Source organism: Scyliorhinus canicula, chromosome 29 (genome assembly GCF_902713615.1).
Source record: "Scyliorhinus canicula chromosome 29, sScyCan1.1, whole genome shotgun sequence".
Classification (NCBI taxonomy): domain Eukaryota; kingdom Metazoa; phylum Chordata; class Chondrichthyes; order Carcharhiniformes; family Scyliorhinidae; genus Scyliorhinus; species Scyliorhinus canicula.
In genome coordinates, this window is record NC_052174.1 from 10,575,943 (window position 1) to 10,595,717 (window position 19,775).

At 53.4% G+C, this 19,775-nt stretch overlaps 1 protein-coding gene across 1 annotated transcript; it reads right to left on the reverse strand.

Annotated features, from left to right (window-relative positions):
- Positions 1-1,194: 1,194 nt before the first annotated feature.
- On the reverse strand, positions 1,195-18,433 carry serpine1 (serpin peptidase inhibitor, clade E (nexin, plasminogen activator inhibitor type 1), member 1). The gene is made up of 9 exons (XM_038786798.1): positions 18,285-18,433; positions 15,315-15,596; positions 12,224-12,457; positions 10,420-10,617; positions 8,843-9,041; positions 6,792-6,892; positions 6,565-6,651; positions 4,713-4,796; positions 1,195-1,756 (listed from the first exon to the last, which is right to left on the reverse strand). Exons 2-9 carry the CDS (start codon positions 15,580-15,582, stop codon positions 1,719-1,721), a joined length of 1,209 nt encoding a protein of 402 aa, XP_038642726.1. The 5' UTR covers positions 15,583-15,596; positions 18,285-18,433; the 3' UTR covers positions 1,195-1,718.
- Between the last annotated feature and the right edge of the window lie 1,342 nt (positions 18,434-19,775).

Sequence of the window (19,775 nt, forward strand, 5' to 3'; positions counted from 1 at the left end):
AAAATACAAATGGCTCTATTTTTCCCTCACAATAAATTGAAAATGCAGTCACGTAAACAATATAAAAATACTCTTAAGCCTGGATAGACATTCATACAATACGGAGAAAAGAAACCAGTGCTTGTGGTTTAGTCATTTCCAAGTGGAGGAGGACGGCCCAACTTTATTCCTCTTGGCCCATCCACTGGTTGATCTCGGTATGGCCGGATTTAAAACATTGGACAAAAACCCTGGGGCAGATGACCAGTACACGACTGGGCGGCGATCGAGGCATCAAATCGCCGACACCTCGCTGTACGTTGGTGGCGATGCATCCCGGCCGAAGGATCGAGGGAGCGGTCTTTCCCCTGGCACGTCTGACAATCCTTGCTTAGTGCTGGAGCGGGAGGGGGGGGGGGGGGGGGGGGGGGGGGGGCGTTGGGGGATCAAAGCTTGACGCTCGGTGAAAGTGCAGACAGGGGTTTTTGATCGTCTCACTAACTACTCCTTGCGAGAACTCATTGGGAGGGGGGCTTGACGGCAGTGTAAAAATACTTCCCCGCTCCAAACCGAAGCACGGACTCGATGGTCAAAAAGCGTCAAGCAGAACTTGCGCACAGGAAATCTGGAACTCTTTCCCCCTTAACCACCTCAGCCCCCCCCCCCCCCACCCACCACAACGTTAGGGGCGTCAACTCAAATTCCAAAACAGGGAGAGATTTTTGTCAGGCGAGGTGATTAAGCAATTGGGGAAACAATAATGAAATGAAAAAATGAAAATCGCTTATTGTCACAAGTAGGCTTCAATGAAGTTACTGTGCAAAGCCCCTAGTCGCCACATTCCGGCGCCTGACCGGGGAGGCTGGTACGGGAATCGAACCGCGCTGCTGGCCTGCTTTAAAAGCCAACGATTTAGCCTGGTGAGCTAAACCAGCCCCTGACCAATAGACAGGTGATTGGAGTGAACCGTGATCGAGTTGAATGGTGGAGCAGGCCCGATGGGCTGAATGGCCTCCTCCTGTCCCCAGAATTCAGTACCTTCAGTACTGGACTGATTGGAATTCCACTGAATGTCAATTATTCCACAACGCTTACATTCCACGTATCGACATAGCTTTTAGGGTTTTTGTTTTTAATTAATATACTATACTTATAATGTTCGAAGAAATAAATTACATAAATCCCAAAAAATATATTACAAACTATACTATGAGGTTTCATATTTTCAATAGTAAAGCAATTTTTTTTTTAATAATGCAACAGTGCAAGTCTTGCTATAGAGCTATACATGTAAATAAGGAGGGAGCTTGAATTTTTACCCACACACGATGGATGACGGATAGCCGGTCCCAAGCATTCATCTCGAACTACACCCTTGTGGGAAGTTAATGCAGGTTGGAACTGGGGCAACAAGTGGTCCGAGTGTCTCAGAGCTCAGGGCAGGGGAGAAAGGGAGGCGTGAGTAGAGTGTCTACCAGGGAAGGACTCTTGAAATGAATCGGGCCACCCATTTCTGTGGCCGTGTTTATCAATGAAGGCTGAAGTTCAAAGGTCACTTCTGGTTCTATGTGAGCAAGTTTCAGGCAGGGAAACGGTCATCGTCTCCCGTGTCAAAATCCCAAATCTTCCATTCCTCATTATACATTTTTCTGCCAGTTATTTCCAGGACTGTATCTTCCTTGCCGGTTTCCACAGATAGAATACCTGAGTATTGTCTTGTCTGAATAGTTACCACTTTTCTATGGCTCCATAACTTGTCCCATGAAGAGAATGGTGCCTGGAAAGCAAGAGCGAGCGCCGTCATCAAACTAATGCCCAACTTTATTTCAGTCAAAGCTTTACAACACATTCCCTCACCCTCCTGACCATCCTTAGGCGTCCCGCTCCCACCCCATTTGTGAGTCAGAGGATGCACATTTAAATTCCGCCGCTGTTGTTCTTATAAGCCTCTGCAATTGTTTTCCTGGCGTTTGTTGAGGGTTCTGAGCATGTGCGAGCTTTGGGAGGGCTTTTTCGGTCTGCAAGAGGGTGACCTGTGAGCAAGACCTGTTTTACTGCACCTCCTGTTTTCATACTTATAGAATTTATACACACTTATAGAATTTACAGTGCAGAAGGAGGCCATTCGGCCCATCGAGTCTGCGCCAGCTCTTGGAAAGAGCACCATACCTAAGGTCAACACCTCCACCCTATCCCCATAACCCAGTAACCCCACCCAACACTAAGGGCAATTTTGGACACTACCCTATCCCCATAACCCAGTAACCCCACCCAACACTAAGGGCAATTTTGGACACGAAGGGCAATTTAGCATGGCCAATCCACCTTAACCTGCACATCTTTGGACTGTGGAGGAAACCGGAGCACCCGGAGGAAACCCACGCACACACGGGGAGGATGTGCAGACTCCGCACAGACAGTGACCCAAGCCGGGAATCGAACCTGGGACCCTGGAGCTGTGAAGCGGTTGTGCTATCCACAATGCTACCGTGCTGCCCTGCTCTGCTGAGTTCCTGTTAAACGTTGTTATTTATTTAGATAAAGAAGTTTCTTCCTTGCGACAACACATTCGACAACCATCTTTATGGTCTCAGATTACCACAGCCGCATTTGAAAGAAAAACAAATTCTAGAAATTAAATATTGGCATCAAAACAGCTGGTAATAAATCTGTCAGAGTCTCATTAAAGGTTAATTAGGGAAGGAAACTTGTCTTCGTTATCCATTCTAGTCTGGAGTATGACCACTATTCTCTAATAATAAGGTTGACTCTTAACTATTAATGAAGTAGCATAGTAGAGCAACTTATTGCAACTAGGGATGGGCAAAGTATAAAAATATTAACTTCCAGACATCGAGCTCCTGATTCTAAATGACTTTAGAGTTTTACTTTTCATTGATCCTTGGGAACCGCCTCCAACCCGCTTACACCCTTGTTTACATAAGGAGACCAAATCTGCATACAGTATTCACCAATGTCCTGTATAATAATCTTTATTGCCACAAGTAGGCTCACATTAACACTGCGATGAAGTTACTGTGAAAAGCCCCTCGTCGCCACATTCCGGCGCCTGTTCGGGTACACGGAGGGAGAATTCAGAATGTCCAATCACCTAGCAGCACGTCTTTCGGGGCTTGTGGGAGGAAATGGGAGCACCTGGAGGAAACCCACGCAGACACAGGGGAGAACGTGCAGACTCCGCACAGACGGTGACCCAAGCCAGGAATCGAAGCCGGGTCCCTGGCATTGTGAAGCAACAGTGCATAACTGAAGCATACAGCGTCCTTGCTTTTCTGTTCGATTCCTCTCATCAGTAAGGACAACATTCCATTAGCCTTCTGAGTATTCCAGGTGTGGCCTCGCCTAAAACCCTTTCCAGCTGTGGCAAAGACACCCTATTTTCGTGTTCCATCTCCCCTTGGGCTAAATGACAGCATTCCACTTGCCTTCCTAATCGCTTGCCGTGCCCGCATGCTGACATCTTGCGATTCACGCACCCGGACACCCAGATCCCTCTGCACCTCGAGAGTGCAGCAATTTTAAGGTCCAGTTGATGAAGGTGGGATTAGCATTATTCAGCCAGAACTCATCTCTGCGTGCTTTCTATCCAACCCAATCAAGGCTCATGACAGCCTAATTTTGCCCCACAAAAAATGGGAAAACAGAAATGGGATTGCACTGAGAACCAGGGGCAGGTGTGGGGCCATTCAGCCCCACGAGCCCGCTCCGCCATTCAATACGATCGTGGCCGATCTCGTCCCAGCCTCAACTCCACTATCCGGCCCGTTCTCCATAACTCTTCAACCCACTGCTAATTTAAAAATCCATCTAATCTCCTCCTTAAATTTACTCACTGTGCCGACATCCATCACATCAGAGAACTATCTCCTCATCTCTATTTTAAACCTGCTCCCCCTTATCCCAGGACAGTAACCTCTCGTTCTGGATTGCCCCTCAAGAGGAAGTATCCTTTTTCAATCATCTTATATACTTCAATAGATCTCCTCTCACTCTTCTGAGAGAGTATAGGCCTAAACTGCTCCATCCCTCATCACAAGACAAGCCCCTCATCTCCAGAATCAATCCAGTGAACCTCTGAGCTGCTTCCAATCCCTCCTCAAATCAGGGGACCAAAACTGTGCACAATACTCCAGGTGTGGTCTCACCAATGCATTGTACAGTTGCAGCAACACTTCCTTACTTTTATACTCTACCCTTTAGCCATCAATGCTGAATTCACTACAGCTCAGCAATTATCTAAAGCAATGATGGAGCAGGTGGGAGGAGACTGACTAACCCGACTCCTGATCCTAATGTTCCCATGTACGGCCCAACAGGCCCGAGCAGCTGGGTAACTGATGGGACCATCAATTTAATCTACTTACTTCAGAGCCAGCCTGTTACCCGTTGAACTCTCGATGAACTCAGGCTGGCTCTGGACACGGTTATTTATACAGCAGTCTAGGGGGAGGAGTCGTGGGCGGAGCTAAGGGTGGAGCCCTGTACAAACTCCTGAGCATTCCCAGAGCTACTCCCCCTAGTGGTCGGATAACGCTACTGCGCTTACAATAGTATTGGTAAATACAGTGTGAATTACTCAGTGACATTCGCCACAATAACCTACCTCTGCTTCCATTCCCATGCAACAGTGGGGTGTCAGTGGGGTGTCAATGGGCTTCCCTCCCCCCACCCCCAGGTGGCAGGGCGACCCTCCGCGAATTTAATTGGCTTACCTGTGGGGTTGTGTCGCACCAAGAATAGGAAGGGCCGGTCGATCACAACCTCGAGCGGAGCCATGCGCTCGTAAAAGATGGCGGCTGTTAGAAACAAAAACAAAATGGCAGCCATGGTTAGTCAGCGAGCGGATCGTTGACTCGATATTCAACCGCGCCCGCCTCTACAATTCGCCCCGTCAGCCATTGAGTGGCAGCAGTGAAACTTCCTTCGGTTGAATGTCGGCGAGCTGCGTGCGGACAGGAAGAGGATGGCATCTGAACCGAGGCGTTCACCCGGGCCCCGGGCGAGCTCAAGTCTGGGGTGGGTCTTCCTGGGGGTCGGAGGAAGGACCACACCCTGAAAACGTCCCTTCAGAGCTTCGGCATCGACCCCGAGTCCAGGTTGGCGGCAAATAGCGCAACCAAATTGTTTTTCAAAATGGTGCGGCGTCATCCCAAAAGCAAGCGAGTATCAGAGGCAAAGGGAAAACGGAAAAGAGGCAACGCCCCGAGCCGGATAGCCGCCCGTAACTCCGTCTCCTGCATTATTCTCTCCTGTTTGCAACAGAACCTTCCAGGACCAGATGGGTCCTAGCAGTCACCTACCTACCTACCCATCAGAACCCTCCCAGACACATGGTAACCCATCACCACCTCGAAGAGCGAACACCAAAGGAAGGAATAGCAAAACTCTTGGTCGCTATTGAGTCCAGTCCAAAGATGTGCAGATTAGGGCGGATTGGCCACGCTGAATTGCCACTCGTTGTCCAGAGTTGTGCCGGCTAGTTGGGGTTACGGTGGAGCTGGCCTAGGTAGGATGCTCTTTCAGGGTGGGTCGGTGCAGACTCGATGGGCCAAATGGCCTCCTTCTGCACTGTAGGGATTCTATAAGTGACTGGGGGGCTCTTTGCTGGCAGCCCCTGAGAGGAAGCGGGGTACTGGTATTGAGTTAGGGGCGGAGCCGGGTGCGGTGCAGAGCAGATACAGGCCCGTGGCAGTCGGGTGATCTCAGCCAGGGACAAGCGCAGCATTGGCTCTGGGTTACCCATGGGCTGGGGAGTGGCCAACGTCAGCCGGCGAGCAGCTGCCACCAATCCCCGTCAGGAATTGGGACTCAGCTGTGATGCCCCACGTAGCCGAGTAGCAGGCTCCACCCCCGCACAAACCTCCCCAACCCCCCCCCAGTTTGGAAGGCTGGGTGGGGGAGATGTAAGGTACCATGGAAGCGACAGAACCCAGTCAGAAACGTTGAGTGGACGTTGCGGGTGTGTGAAATCCACTATATGGGGCAGCCCACTGTGTATGTCACTCGCACTTGATTGAACATCAGCCAGGTCTTGTCATGGGCAGTGGATTTTCCATCTGCCCGCTGTGCACCCAACATCTGGAATAAACTTGCTACATTGGAGAACTCAGCAAGGACGGGGAGACTCCGACTAAAGGGACGACCCTTTAAAACAGAGATGGAGGAGGAATTTCTTCAGCCAGAGGGTGGTGAATCTGTGGAACTCTTTGCCGCAGAAGGCTGTGGAGGCCAAATCACTGAGCGTCTTTAAGACAGAGATAGATAGGTTCTTGATTAATAAGGGATCAGGGGTTATGGGGAGAAGGCAGGAGAATGGGGATGAGAAAATATTCGCTATGATCGAACAAAGAACAGTACAGCACAGGAACAGGCCCTTCGGCCCTCCAAGCCTGCGCCGACCATGCTGCCCGTCTAAACTAAAATCTTCTACACTTCCGGGGTCCGTATCCCTCTATTCCCATCCTATTCATGTATTTGTCAAGATGCCCCTTAAACGTCACTAATGGCGGAGCAGACTCGATGGGCCGAGTGGCCTAATTCTGCTCCTATGTCTTATGGACTCACCTGTGGCCGAAGACGCTTTGGTTCCACTCTCGTTAACTTCAATCTTTACTTTCTGCAGAGCCTTTGACACAAACAGCGGCTCCGTTTCTGTAGCGGGGGAGAAGGAGAGGAAGGGGTTAATCGATTTCTCGCGTTCGGCCAAATCAGGGAGCGTTCCCTCCATCCGCACCACTCCCCCCCACCCCCCCCCCCCCCCCCTGCCAAGTCTGCCCGGGGCGAACACTTACTGTTGATCTTTGTAAAGTCTGCCTTCCCCTCGTTGAACATGTCTGTTATTCCCATGCCTGACAGCGGCTTTCTCAGATCCGTCTCGCTATCCAGGGAAAATCTGCCGGGAAAACAAAAAGGGAAATATGTCAAGGGAGATGCCGAGCAAAACCATCTCGTCCCGCTTGGCCGGGTTGTATTGGATCAATCGCAACGTGCCGGGCTGACGTTATAAACATGCTCTGGGGGGGCCAGGCTGCCAAAAGTTAATCTGCCGGCAGTCGACAGACTTAATTTAACTGCATCGGTCCTTGGATAATTACTAAAACTCCACCTCGAATTCCCCTCCCGACTCGGAGATGTATGGGCCGTCCCTTCACTGTCGCTGGGTCAAAATCCCTCCCTAACAGCACGGTGGGTGTACCTACACCACACGGGGACTGCAGCGGGTTCAAGGTGGCGGCTCACCCACCACCTTCTGAAGGGGCCAATTAGGGGTGGGCAACAAATACTGGTCCCGGCCAGCGACCCCCACATCCCGTCAATGAATTTTCAATGCAAAGCTTTATTGATATCCCAGCTCTCTCGGTAACCTCCCTCCGCCCAGCACCCTCTGTTACGGACTGCACTCAATAACCCCTCACCTCGAGGTTATTGCTGTATGTTAATCCAGTTCCCTCACCCATCCCGGGCCTGGTAACTCCTCCCTGGTTAAGACCTGGCTCCCGACTCAGTGACTGCCTTTAGTTCGGTCGGCACGGTGGCACAGCGGGTTAGCGCGGCTGCCTCACAGCGCCGGGGACCCGGGTTCCATTCCAGCCTCAGGTCACTGTCTGTGCGGAGTCTGCACGTTCTCCCCCGTGCCTGCGTGGGTTTCCTCCGGGTGCTCCGGTTTCCTCCCACAAGTCCCGAAAGATGAGCAAGTTAGGTGGATCGGCCGTGATAAAATTGCCCCTAAAGTGTCCAGGTTAGGTGGGGTTTTGGGGATAGGGTGGGGGAGCCGGCCTGGGTAGGATGCTCTATCGGAGGGTCGGTGCAGACTCGATGGGCCGAATGGCCTCCTTCTGCACTGTCGGGATTCTTTGGGAGACATTGCTCTCCTCTTCCTGGGCTGAGGAATTGTTGAGCCGATGTGGCCTACACTCTTTGGGGGTTAGAGAATGGGAGGTGACCTTGTTGGAGCGTAATGTTTAAGATGGAGATGAGCGTGAATTTTGTCTCTCAGAGGGTCGCACCTTTTATTAATCCGCTCCCCCGTGAGCAGTGGAGGCTGGGTCACGTTCAGAGCTGCGTTGGACGTGTTTTGGGCGGGTCAAGGACAGGCAGGAAAGTGACGCCACAATCAGATCAGCTTTGATCGTATTGAATGGTGGAGCAGGTTTGAGGGGCCAAATGTCCTGGTTCTTATGTACACGAGGGTCAGGTCAGGTCTCTGGGCGCGACCTAACGGAAAATCAACAGAGCTCCGCTTGCCAGGGCAGGAAGAGATTGGGCCGCCATTTTCAAAATGGCTGCCGGATCTCTTGAACCCCGACACGCACCCACCCCAATGCTCCAAGTCAGGTGTTGGGGGGGGGGGGGTCTCTGAGCCCCTCCTACCGCACCTACCTCAGACGGGCAGGGCACCCCCGGGTCTGATCCCCAGCGCGGGCAAAATGCCACCTTGGTACCCCCAGATTGACACCCTGGCAGTGCCCATGCCAGCCTGGCATGCCACTTGGGCCCCTCGGCAGTGCCAGGGTGCCACCTGTCTGGAGTCTCCTCGGCGAAGCCGGTAGATCATCGAATTTACAGTGCAGAAGGAGGCAATCGCCCCATCGAGTCTATACCGGCCCCTGAAAGAGCACCTTACCTACGCCCCGGGTGCCGATTAGATAGGCGCGGCAGAGTAAAGCTCACTTCACGGTGCCGATCTGGGTCACGCGTATTGTGGGCGGAATCCAGAGATCTTGTCAGATCTCTCTAATTCCCATTTAAACGCCCTCCCCCCCAAAATTACGACGATCGCGAATCTAGAAGGCACCAGCGGTAAATACTGCCCCCCACCACCCCGCGACACAAAGCCACTTACTTGGGCAGGACGAGGTGGCGTTTCACCGTCTCCAGGTTGCTCTTCCACTCGTTGATCAGCGAGGCAGTAATGATGTTCGTGAGGGCGGAGAGCGGCACCGTCTTCAGGTACGGAGCCACAATGTACATGCTGAGGGTCTCCCCGTGGTACGGCAGCTCAATGACATCGTAGTCCAGGCCAGTGGGGGTCACAAATTCACCTGGAGAGATAAGAGCATCGGGATTGGTTCTCTGGCCCGCCAATCAACCGGCCGGCTCCGCGTGACGCCTCGTTGGGTTGGTTTAATTAGCTTGCGTTGATAGAGCCGCAAGGATAGAGCCCAGCATGAGCACGGGTGCGCTGGGTTGCAGTCGCCCCTCCAAGCCAGGAGGGCGCGCTCTAACCCCACTCACTGCACAGGCCTGAACGCATAACCCAGGCCCACACCCCACCACGGCACTCGGGGAGTGCTGCACTGTCAGATGAGACGTTAAAGCCAGAGTCCTCGGGCCGTCAAGGTGAACATAAAAGACCCCCCCCAAGTTCGAAGGAGAGCTGTTCAATTGGCCCTTGGCCAACATTCATCCCTCCACCCAGAGCGGCAGAAACAGAATAAGGCGTCACAGAATTGTTACACCACAGAATGAGGCCATTCGGCCCGTCCGGTCGGCGTCGGATCTCCGAATGAGCAACAAGCCTCAGCCTACGCTCCCGCCTTCTCCCTGAACAGCCTTTTCCAATTCACAATCCGATCTCCCTCTGGAAAACCCTCGATTGAACCTTCCTCCGCCACAATCTCGGGCAGCGCCTTTCCCGATCCTAACCCCCTGGCCGGGGAGAGAAGGGTTATCCTCCCGTCTCCGTCGCTCCTGTAACCAATCCTGTGCCCCCTCGTTCTCAAACCCTCCACCGATGCTCGCCACCCAGTCACTACTCAGTTGGAGCCTCTGTGTTCAGGCCCCTGGAGTGAGGTTTTTAAACCACAGCTGACTCAGAGAACATCAATGAGAGTTTCCCTTTATATATGAGAGACGCCTCCGAGCGCAGCACAACTGCCTTTAACTGGAGCAACTGGTGTAATAATCTAGATGTCGGAGAGTGGGATTAGACTGTGGGCGAGGGTCGCCGGGCCTAGTAGTTAGCTTGCCTGCTGCTCCCTTCCTCAGACGGCGTCTCCCTCTTCAACTGTTGGCCGGAACCAGCTCTAAAGTGGGTGAGGGCAGCACACGCTGGCCTCATGTGTCAGGGATGCGCAAGGGGACTGCACAGAGGAGTTAGGAAGCAGCTGCCAAGTTGAGGCCGGATTAATCCTTTACCTCCGGCATCAAACCGCAGCACAATTTTGGCCCCAACGCAGCCCGAGATACGTCAAGGAAAAAAAGTAAACCACAAAGCCGCTTGCCATTCTGACTCGGAAATACATCGGCCCTTTCTTCCTTTCTTCACTGCCGCTGGGCAATAGAGGGAGGCAATTTCAGAGCTGATTACCCAGGCAACAGAGAGGGGAGTGAGTCATGTACAAAGAGGGAACTCCCCCCCCCCCCCCCCCCCCCGTCCCCACCCCATCCCCGGACGTCCAGCGGCCCATTTATACTCACTGGCATTTAATTTGGCGCTCTGTGCCATCATGGGGACCAGGATCTTGGTGCCATCTTCCTTGTAGAACTCCCGCTGGTGCGTGCCCTCGGCCGGGAACGGAATCTTCCACACGCCCTTGAAGTAGACGGCATTGAGCAGGACCATGCGGGTTAGAACGGGATCCAGCAAACCCGGACGAAGGAAGTTAGGGATCATACCTGGAGAGAGAGAGAGAGAGCGCGGGAGGGAAGAGAAGGGGACGAGTACAATTAAATAGAGACGGCGCAAAGTGTGACAAAACCCAACGCCAAGGTAGAGTGGGAGCTAGCACAATATCCTGGGTGTTCCTATCCTCCGATTTGCTTCCGCCTTCCCCCTACAAACCCACTCGCCCCTCTCTGCCAACCCCCACTCTGTCCCACCCCAATTGTTTTTGGTCTCTTTCAGATATATTATTTTCTGCACATCAACCTCAGCACAGGGTGCACTGTTATAATTTTGTTCCCCAGTTGTCACTTTTGAAGTACAGATACAGCACAGAGTTAGATACAGATTGTCCCCATCAAACACTCCCAAAACAGGTACAGCACAGGGTTAGAGACAGAGTAAAGCTCCCTCTACACTGTCCCCATCAAACACTCCCAGGACAGGTACAGCACGGGGTTAGATACAGAGTAAAGTTCCCTCTACACTGTCCCCATCAAACACTCCCAGGACAGGTACAGTACGGGGTTAGAGACAGAGTAAAGCTCCCTCTGCACTGTCCCCATCAAACACTCCCAGGACAGGTACAGCACGGGGTTAGATACAGAGTAAAGCTCCCTCTACACTGTCCCCATCAAACACTCCCAGGACAGGTACAGCACGGGGTTAGATACAGAGTAAAGCTCCCTCTACACTGTCCCCATCAAACACTCCCAGGACAGGTACAGCACGGGGTTAGATACAGAGTAAAGCTCCCTCTACACTGTCCCCATCAAACACTCCCAGGGCAGGCACAGCACGGGGTTAGATACAGAGTAAAGCTCCCTCTACACTGTCCCCATCAAACACTCCCAGGACAGGTACAGCACGGGGTTAGATACAGAGTAAAGCTCCCTCTACACTGTCCCCATCAAACACTCCCAGGACAGGCACAGCACAGGGTTAGATACAGAGTAAAGCTCCCTCTACACTGTCCCCATCAAACACTCCCAGGACAGGTACAGCACGGGGTTAGATACAGAGTAAAGCTCCCTCTACACTGTCCCCATCAAACACACCCAGGACAGGTACAGCACGGGGTTAGATACAGGGTAAAGCTCCCTCTACACTGTCCCCATCAAACACACCCAGGACAGGTACAGCACGGGGTTAGATGCAGGGTAAAGCTCCCTCTACACTGTCCCCATCAAACACTCCCAGGACAGGTACAGCACGGGGTTAGATACAGAGTAAAGCTCCCTCTACACTGTCCCCATCAAACACTCCCAGGACAGGTACAGCACGGGGTTAGATACAGAGTAAAGCTCCCTCTACACTGTCCCCATCAAACACTCCCAGGACAGGTACAGCACGGGGTTAGATACAGAGTAAAGCTCCATCTACACTGTCCCCATCAAACAGGTAAACACAGGGCCCAGGGGTGAAGCTGGGAGTCTGTGCCCTAATTGAGTGACTTCAAAACAGAAAGAAAGTAGAGCGGGTGGAGATTATTTTTGTCAGACAGGTTGGGTCGGACTCCGAGGCCCAGAATAAAATATCACCATCAGCGTCCCGCCCAAACCCCCCCCACCCCCGAGGAGTTTGTTGATAAATTGATGAAAACAGGAGCTGTGGTCTCACCTCTGGTTTGCCTTTCGACCCACTTGTTGATGATGTAGGTGGCCATCTTGGATTGCTGGAAGAACACTTGCTTTGGCCAGCCATTGAACAGCCTGCGATAATTCTTCTGGTACGCTCTCAGGAGCTGCATGTTCCTCTGGATGAACGCGCTGTTGGCCACGTAGACAATGTCCTGGTTGCTCTTGGAGGTCAGATCCTTCTGGAGGTGCTTGAGGGCCAGAGGTACGCCCTTATCTGCCAGCAAGAAAATTAATTCCATGAACCCCTGAGTTCCTTCCTCCTTAACCCTCTCCATCTCCTGGCACCCTGGTGTCCCACTTTAAGGTTTCGAGTACCCAATTTTTTTTTTTTATACATTTAAGGGGCAATTTAGCGCGGCCAATCCACCTACCCCGCACATCTTTTGGGTTGTGGGGGTGAGACCCACGCAGACACGGGGAGAATGTGCAAACTCCGCACGGACAGTGACCCGGGGCCGGGATCGAACCCGAGGCAGCAGTGCTAACCACTGCGCCACCCCTTCCCTAGGGTTACAAGCCCAGTTCGGACCAGTATTCCCGTTTCCCTGTTTTTTTTTCCCTTCTGGAATGGGCTGCCTGAGAGTGTGGTGGAGGCAGTTTCAAATGTGGCTTTCCAAGGGAAATTGGACCGCTATCCGAAAATAGAGAATGCGCCGGATTACGGGGAGCAGGCGGGAGAATGGCACTATGTGCTCATCCGGCGAGCCGGGCAGGGGGCGCCGAATGGCCACCCTCCTGCACCGTAATGATTGTGCGGTTCTGAGGCCGATGAGCTGTGGTGGTCAGGTCTGGCAATGGCCGACTGCTGCCAGCAGAGGGCCTCGGTTAGCTGTCGCAGGCGCTGCCACGAAGCGTTTCAATTGTTTTGTTTCTGTCGGCTGTGCGGTTTCCCTGATCTGCATCCCCCAATCTTCCGAGTAATCCGCACCTGGTCGTGTGCACCGCCTGACTCAGGGCAGGGCAGCTCAAAGGCAGGATGAGACTGAGGACTGATTCACGCCGACAGGTTAATCACCGCCCCCCCTTGACGCACGCTTCGCTCACATGCCCGGTGTCCAGATCGCCCCCGGGCTCAATCCGCGCGTTAGCCCACAAGACACAGCGGAGAGAAAGCAGGACGCAGACGGGTGGAGAGGGTGATAGAGGTGACGGAGGTAGAGAGTGTGATAGAGACAGAGAGAGAGAAGGAGGGAAAGTGAACAAGAGAGAGTAATAAGGCAAGTGGGGCACAGCAGTAGGGGGAAAGAGGCAGTGAGAGGGGGAAAGGGGGGAGAGAGAGAGAGAGAGAGAGAGAGAGAGAGAGAGAGAGTGAGAGAGTGAGAGAAAGAGTGACGTGGGGCGATAGAGCAGGGCGAGGGGGGGGGACACAGCAAGAGAGCGAGAATGAAGAAGTAACACCTCTATCAGAACCAAATTGAGAGACGGAAAGGTACAGAGACAGTGAAAGACTGAGACACGGGGGCAAGAGAGAGACACAAAGAGACAGGCAGGAAGAGAGAGACACACACACACACACAAACACACTTGCTCACCCACTCACACACACACTTACACACACGAACACATTCATCCACCCACACACTTGCTCTCACACTCACCACTCACCACTCACGCACACTCGCTCAGACACACTCACCACTCACGCACACACACTCACTCATACAAACACATTCATCCACCCAGACACACACACTCGCTCACTCACTCACACTCACCACACACACACTCATCACTCACACACACTCGCTCACACACTCACTCACACTCACACACACACACGCGCACTCGCTCACTCGCTCACTCACTCACACTCATCACACACACACTCATCACTCACACACACTCGCTCACACACATCACTCACACGCTCGCTCACACTCATCACTCACACGCACTCGCTCACACACATCACTCACACGCACTCGCTCACACACATCACACACTCACTCACACTCATCACTCACACACACACGCGCACTCGCTCACGCACTCACACACACACACTCGCTCAGACACACTCAACACTCACACACACACTCACACTCAAGTCACTCACATACACTCACTCATACAAACACATTCATCCACCCAGACACACACACTCGCTCACTCACTCACACTCACCACACACACACTCATCACTCACACACACTCGCTCACACACTCACTCACACTCACACACGCGCACTCGCTCACTCGCTCACTCACTCACTCACTCACACTCACCCTCATCACTCACACACACTCGCTCACACACATCACTCACACGCACTCGCTCACACACATCACACACTCACTCACACTCATCACTCACACACACACGCGCACTCGCTCACGCACTCACACACACACTCACCACTCATGCACACACACACACACTCGCTCAGACACACTCAACACTCACACACACACTCACACTCAAGTCACTCACATACACTCGCTCATACAAACACATTCATCCACCCACGCACACTCGCTCACTCAGTCACACTCACCACTCACATGCACTCGCTCACGCACACTCACCACTCATGCACACACACACACGCACTTGCTCACGTACACACACACTCGCTCAGACACACACACACTCGCTCAGACACACACACACTCACTCACATAAACACATTCATCCACCCAAACACACACACTCACATGCACAGACAGAAAGACACATACACACAGGGACAGAGAGAGAGAGGCACAGAGAGTGATACTGAGAGAGACTGGCAGACACAAGCTCATTCACTCACTCACTCAGGCAGTCACTCACTCGCTCACTCAGTCGCTCACTCACTCAGTCGCTCACTCACTCACTCAGTCGCTCACTCACTCACTCAGTCGCTCACTCACTCACTCAGTCGCTCACTCACTCACTCAGTCGCTCACTCACTCACTCAGTCGCTCACTCACTCACTCAGTCGCTCAGTCACTCACTCAGTCGCTCAGTCACTCACTCACTCGCCGGTGCCGTGAGGTTTCATGTGTGAATTACAGGGAAGGATTTCAATCCGGAGACCAAGGCCACAGTTGACAAACTTCCCAGCAGACACCGGGAAAGCCCAGCTCACCTTCCAGCCGAAATCCCATGGCGGACGCCAGCTGCGCCAGCGTGTCGCCGGCCGCTCCCAGCTGCACCATTCCCATCAGGGTCGCCGCGCCGTGGGGCGAGAACACCACGTTCCGGTCCCCGGCAGAGGCGGCAATTTCCCGGAAGAGGCGTATCCCAAAGTCGGCGCTGAGCTCGGACACGGGCCGGCCCTTGACGGCGTCGGAGAGGGTTGCCGTGACGACCAGGAGGGTGGCCAAGCACAGGGCGGAGCTGCTGCTGATCTTCATGGTCCCCAGGGTACCTGGAAAAGGAGAGGAGAGTGTGAACGGTCAGAGAGAGAGAGAGAGAGAAACATCACAAACACCAGCCGATCTAGTCAGTGCCGAATTATATGTCAGTGGGAGCTTGCTGTGCACTAATTGACAGCCAAGGACAACGCGGCAGCTGTGACTCACAGAATTGATGCTGGATAACTTTAAATTCTGAGATTAATACATTTTTGTTGAGCAAGAGGTATTCAGGGCCAACAGCAGGTGTATGGGGGTTAGGCCACAGTTCAGCCATCGAATCCCTACAGTGCAGAAAGAGGCCTTTCGGCCCATCGAGTCCGCAACGACCCTCTGAAAGAGCCGCCTTCCTAAGCCCGCGACTTCGTCCTATCCCTATAGTTCCACCTGACCTCTTTGGACACGAAGGGGCAATTTCAATTTCCTGCAGAAGGCATCGATTGGGCATGCCTGCGTCACACCACGTTCAAGGTCCTAACCTCTACGCTGTGCGAAGAAGCGGGATCAGGGTGTCCCCCTCCCCCAAGCTGGTGTCAGGCGCTACATCAATGCAGGGTCTCCAGGTTCCCCAGTACAACCTCCCCCCCCCCCCCCCCCCCCCCCGCCACTCCACTCCACCCTCAAACCCCGATCATGCCCCCCTCTGCCTCCACCGCCGGGGAAATGAGCGCGCCCGGGCGCCAGAGGGTCAAAGGAAGGTTTCAAGGAGCGCGATGCCTCCGCAGTCGAATAACCCGGCGACACCACTCCAGGCGCAGACCGCGAGGTGCCACAGGGCTGCCGGTGAGGCGGGCACCTTGAGGGAGAGTGGGGTGGGGGTGGGCAGAGATGGGGGGGGGGGGAAAGGGGGGAGAGAGGTGGGGGGGGCGCGGGGAGAGGAGCCAATCGGTTCGAGCAAACGGAAATGAACTAGGGTGGGCCAGTTGGCTAGCCCGCCTGGCTGGGGGAAAGGGGGCAGCCGCTGAATTTACGTGCACAGGAAGATCCCATGGGCGGCCACCGATCCGGCGTCTTTCTATCCGTTTTGGGGCTGGAATGGGAAGAGGGATTAAGAGGCAGTTCTGCAGGTTCGGGGGGGGGGGGGGGGGGGGGGGGGGGGGGGGGGCTTGCATTCAGAGTCTCCAACATTGCGGCATCATTTAACCTGCACCTCAACCACTTGAGCCGATTAAGACAGCAATCTCCACTTAATCTCTCAACTCAAGACAGCACCTCTAACAATGCAGTATTCCCCAGATGGGGTGTAAGGTCGGTGGAGTGGCAATTGAACCCACAGCTTCCTGACTCAGAGGGTGAGTACGCTCTCCGTCGAGACAAACAGAAGATAAATAAAGACGCTACTCTGCTACTTATTAAAACGAAGCCACTTCCTGACGCAGACAGAATTAGAAACACTCCGAACGCAAACCAATGTTGTGTCTCAGGAGGGATTGGGAGTGCCTCAGCCCACGCTGGCTCCAGCTGGACATGCGTCGCCGATTTACAGCACGTATCCTCTCCAGTTCCTGTGTCCTGGCCGGGCCGATCAGAGGCATGTCCCCAACTTGCCAGCCCAGCTCTATCGACTGCAGCAAGGTTCACGGGAGAACCCGGGGATTCCAAGCAGAGAGAGAGAGAGACCCGTGCAAGTTTCTAAAGCTCTTTCCCGCCACGATTGCGACATTGCCCAGGCAGAGGGACAGACGCACATACAGACACTGACACGCAGGAGTGTGATGGAATATTCTCCACTTGCCTGGATGAGCGCAGCTCCAACAACACTCAAGAAGCTCAACACCATCCAGGACAAAGCAGCCCCGCTTGATTGCTCCCCCTTCCACAAACATTCACTCCCTCCCCCACCGACGCACAGTGGCAGCCGTGTGTACCGTCTACAAGATGCACCGCAGCAACTCACCAAGGCTCCTTAGGCAGCACCTCCAAACCCACCACCTCTACCATCTAGAAGGACAAGGGCAGCAGATACCTGGGAACCCCACCACCTGGAGGTTCCCCTCCCAGTCACTCCCCGCCCCGACTGGGAAATATATCGGCCGTTCCTTCACTGTCGCTGGGGGCAAACCCCTGGAACTCCCTCCCTAACAGCGCAGTGGGTGCACCTACAACTCGGGGACTGCAGGGGCTCAAGAAGACAGCTCACCCACCACCTTCCCGAGGGGCAACTAGGGATGGGCAACAAATGTTGGTCTAGTCAACAACGCCCACATCCCGTCAATTAATTTCAAAAAGACATGCACACGCACAGAAACATGCACACACACATGGACACAGACAGAAACATGCACACACACAAACATACATACACACACACACAGACACAGACAGAAACATGCACACACACAAACATACATACACACACATGGACACAGACAGAAACATGCACACACACAAACATACACACAGACAAATATAAATGGACACATGCACAAATGCGGACGTGTGAACATAAACAGACAGGACGAACATAGATTCACACACGGGCACACATACACAGGGCCTCGAGGGTTAAACATTAATTGCACAAAGTTAGGACAAGGAGAGACAGCACAGACCTGGGTAGGAATGGACACACCGGGATAGCTAGACGCACTCACGTATATTACTGAGGAAGATGCACACATGGGAGATATAAACACACACACACAGGGTTAGAGGAATAAACACACACACACAAAGTGCACACAGCACATTGAGTGACTTACGGTGCCAGACAGTGCTCTCTCTCTCTCTCTCTCTCTGCTGTGCTGGACACTCTGCTCGGATTCTGCAGTAGCTTCTTTGTCAGCTTCAGCGTCGCTTCACAACTCTACTCCCTCACCGCTCGCTCCGCTCCCTTTTATACACCTCTGGACGGAAGCTGATGCGCTGAGTAAATCACGACTGCCCCGCGAAATGCCGCCCCCCTCCCACCCGCCCCTAAAACATGGTTACTGTATGGTTACTGTAAACAAGCCCACTCAGACTTTCCCAACAGCATCTCCAAGAACACAGCCACTGCCTTCCGGGGTCCTAGTGTCCGTCAGGCTCCAGGCGAAACTTCCACTTAGCCTGTTCAATGCCAGACTGCAGTACCCTCTGATATGAATTGTACGACCTTTCCTGACAATGCTGATATTTGCTGTCACTGTATAACACTGGGGTGCAGTACTGGTGGGGACGGGTCTGTCACTGTATAACACTGGGATACAGTACTGGTGGGGACGGGTCTGTCACTGTATATCACTGGGGTACAGTACTGGTGGGGATGGGTCTGTCACTGTATAACACTGGGGTACAGTACTGGTGGGGACGGGTCTGTCACTGTATAACACTGGGGTACAGTACTGGTGGGGAGGGGTCTGTCGCTGTATAACACTGGGGTACAGTACTGGTGGGGACGGGTCTGTCACTGTATAACACTGGGGTACAGTACTGGTGGGGACGGGTCTGTCACTGTATAACACGGATACAGTACTGGTGGGGAGGGGTCTGTCACTGTATAACACTGGGGTACAGTACTGGTGGGGAGGGGTCTGTCACTGTATAACACTCGGGTACAGTACTGGTGGGGATGGGTCTGTCACTGTATAACACTGGGGTACAGTACTGGTGGGGACGGGTCTGTCACTGTATAACACTGGGGTACAGTATTGTTGGGGACAGGTCTGTCACTGTATAGCACTGGGGTACTGGTGGGGACGGGTCCGTCACTGTATAACACTGGGGTACAGTACTGGTGGGGACGGGTCTGTCACTGTATAACACTGGGGTACAGTCCTGGTGGGGATGGGTCTGTCACTGTATAACACTGGGGTACAGTACTGGTGGGGACGGGTCTGTCCCTGCATAACACTGGGGTACAGTACTGGTGGGGATGGGTCTGTCACTGTATAACACGGGTACAGTACTGGTGGGGAGGGGTCTGTCACTGTGTAACACTGGGGTACAGTACTGGTGGGGATGGGTCTGTCACTGTATAACACTGGGGTACAGTACTGGTGGGGATGGGTCTGTCACTGTATAACACTGGGGTACAGTACTGGTGGGGATGGGTCTGTCACTGTATAACACTGGGGTACAGTACTGGTGGGGATGGGTCTGTTACTGTATAACACTGGGGTACAGTACTGGTGGGGACGGGTCTGTCACTGTATAACACTGGGGTACAGTTCTGGTGGGGACGGGTCTGTCACTGTATAACACTGGGGTACAGT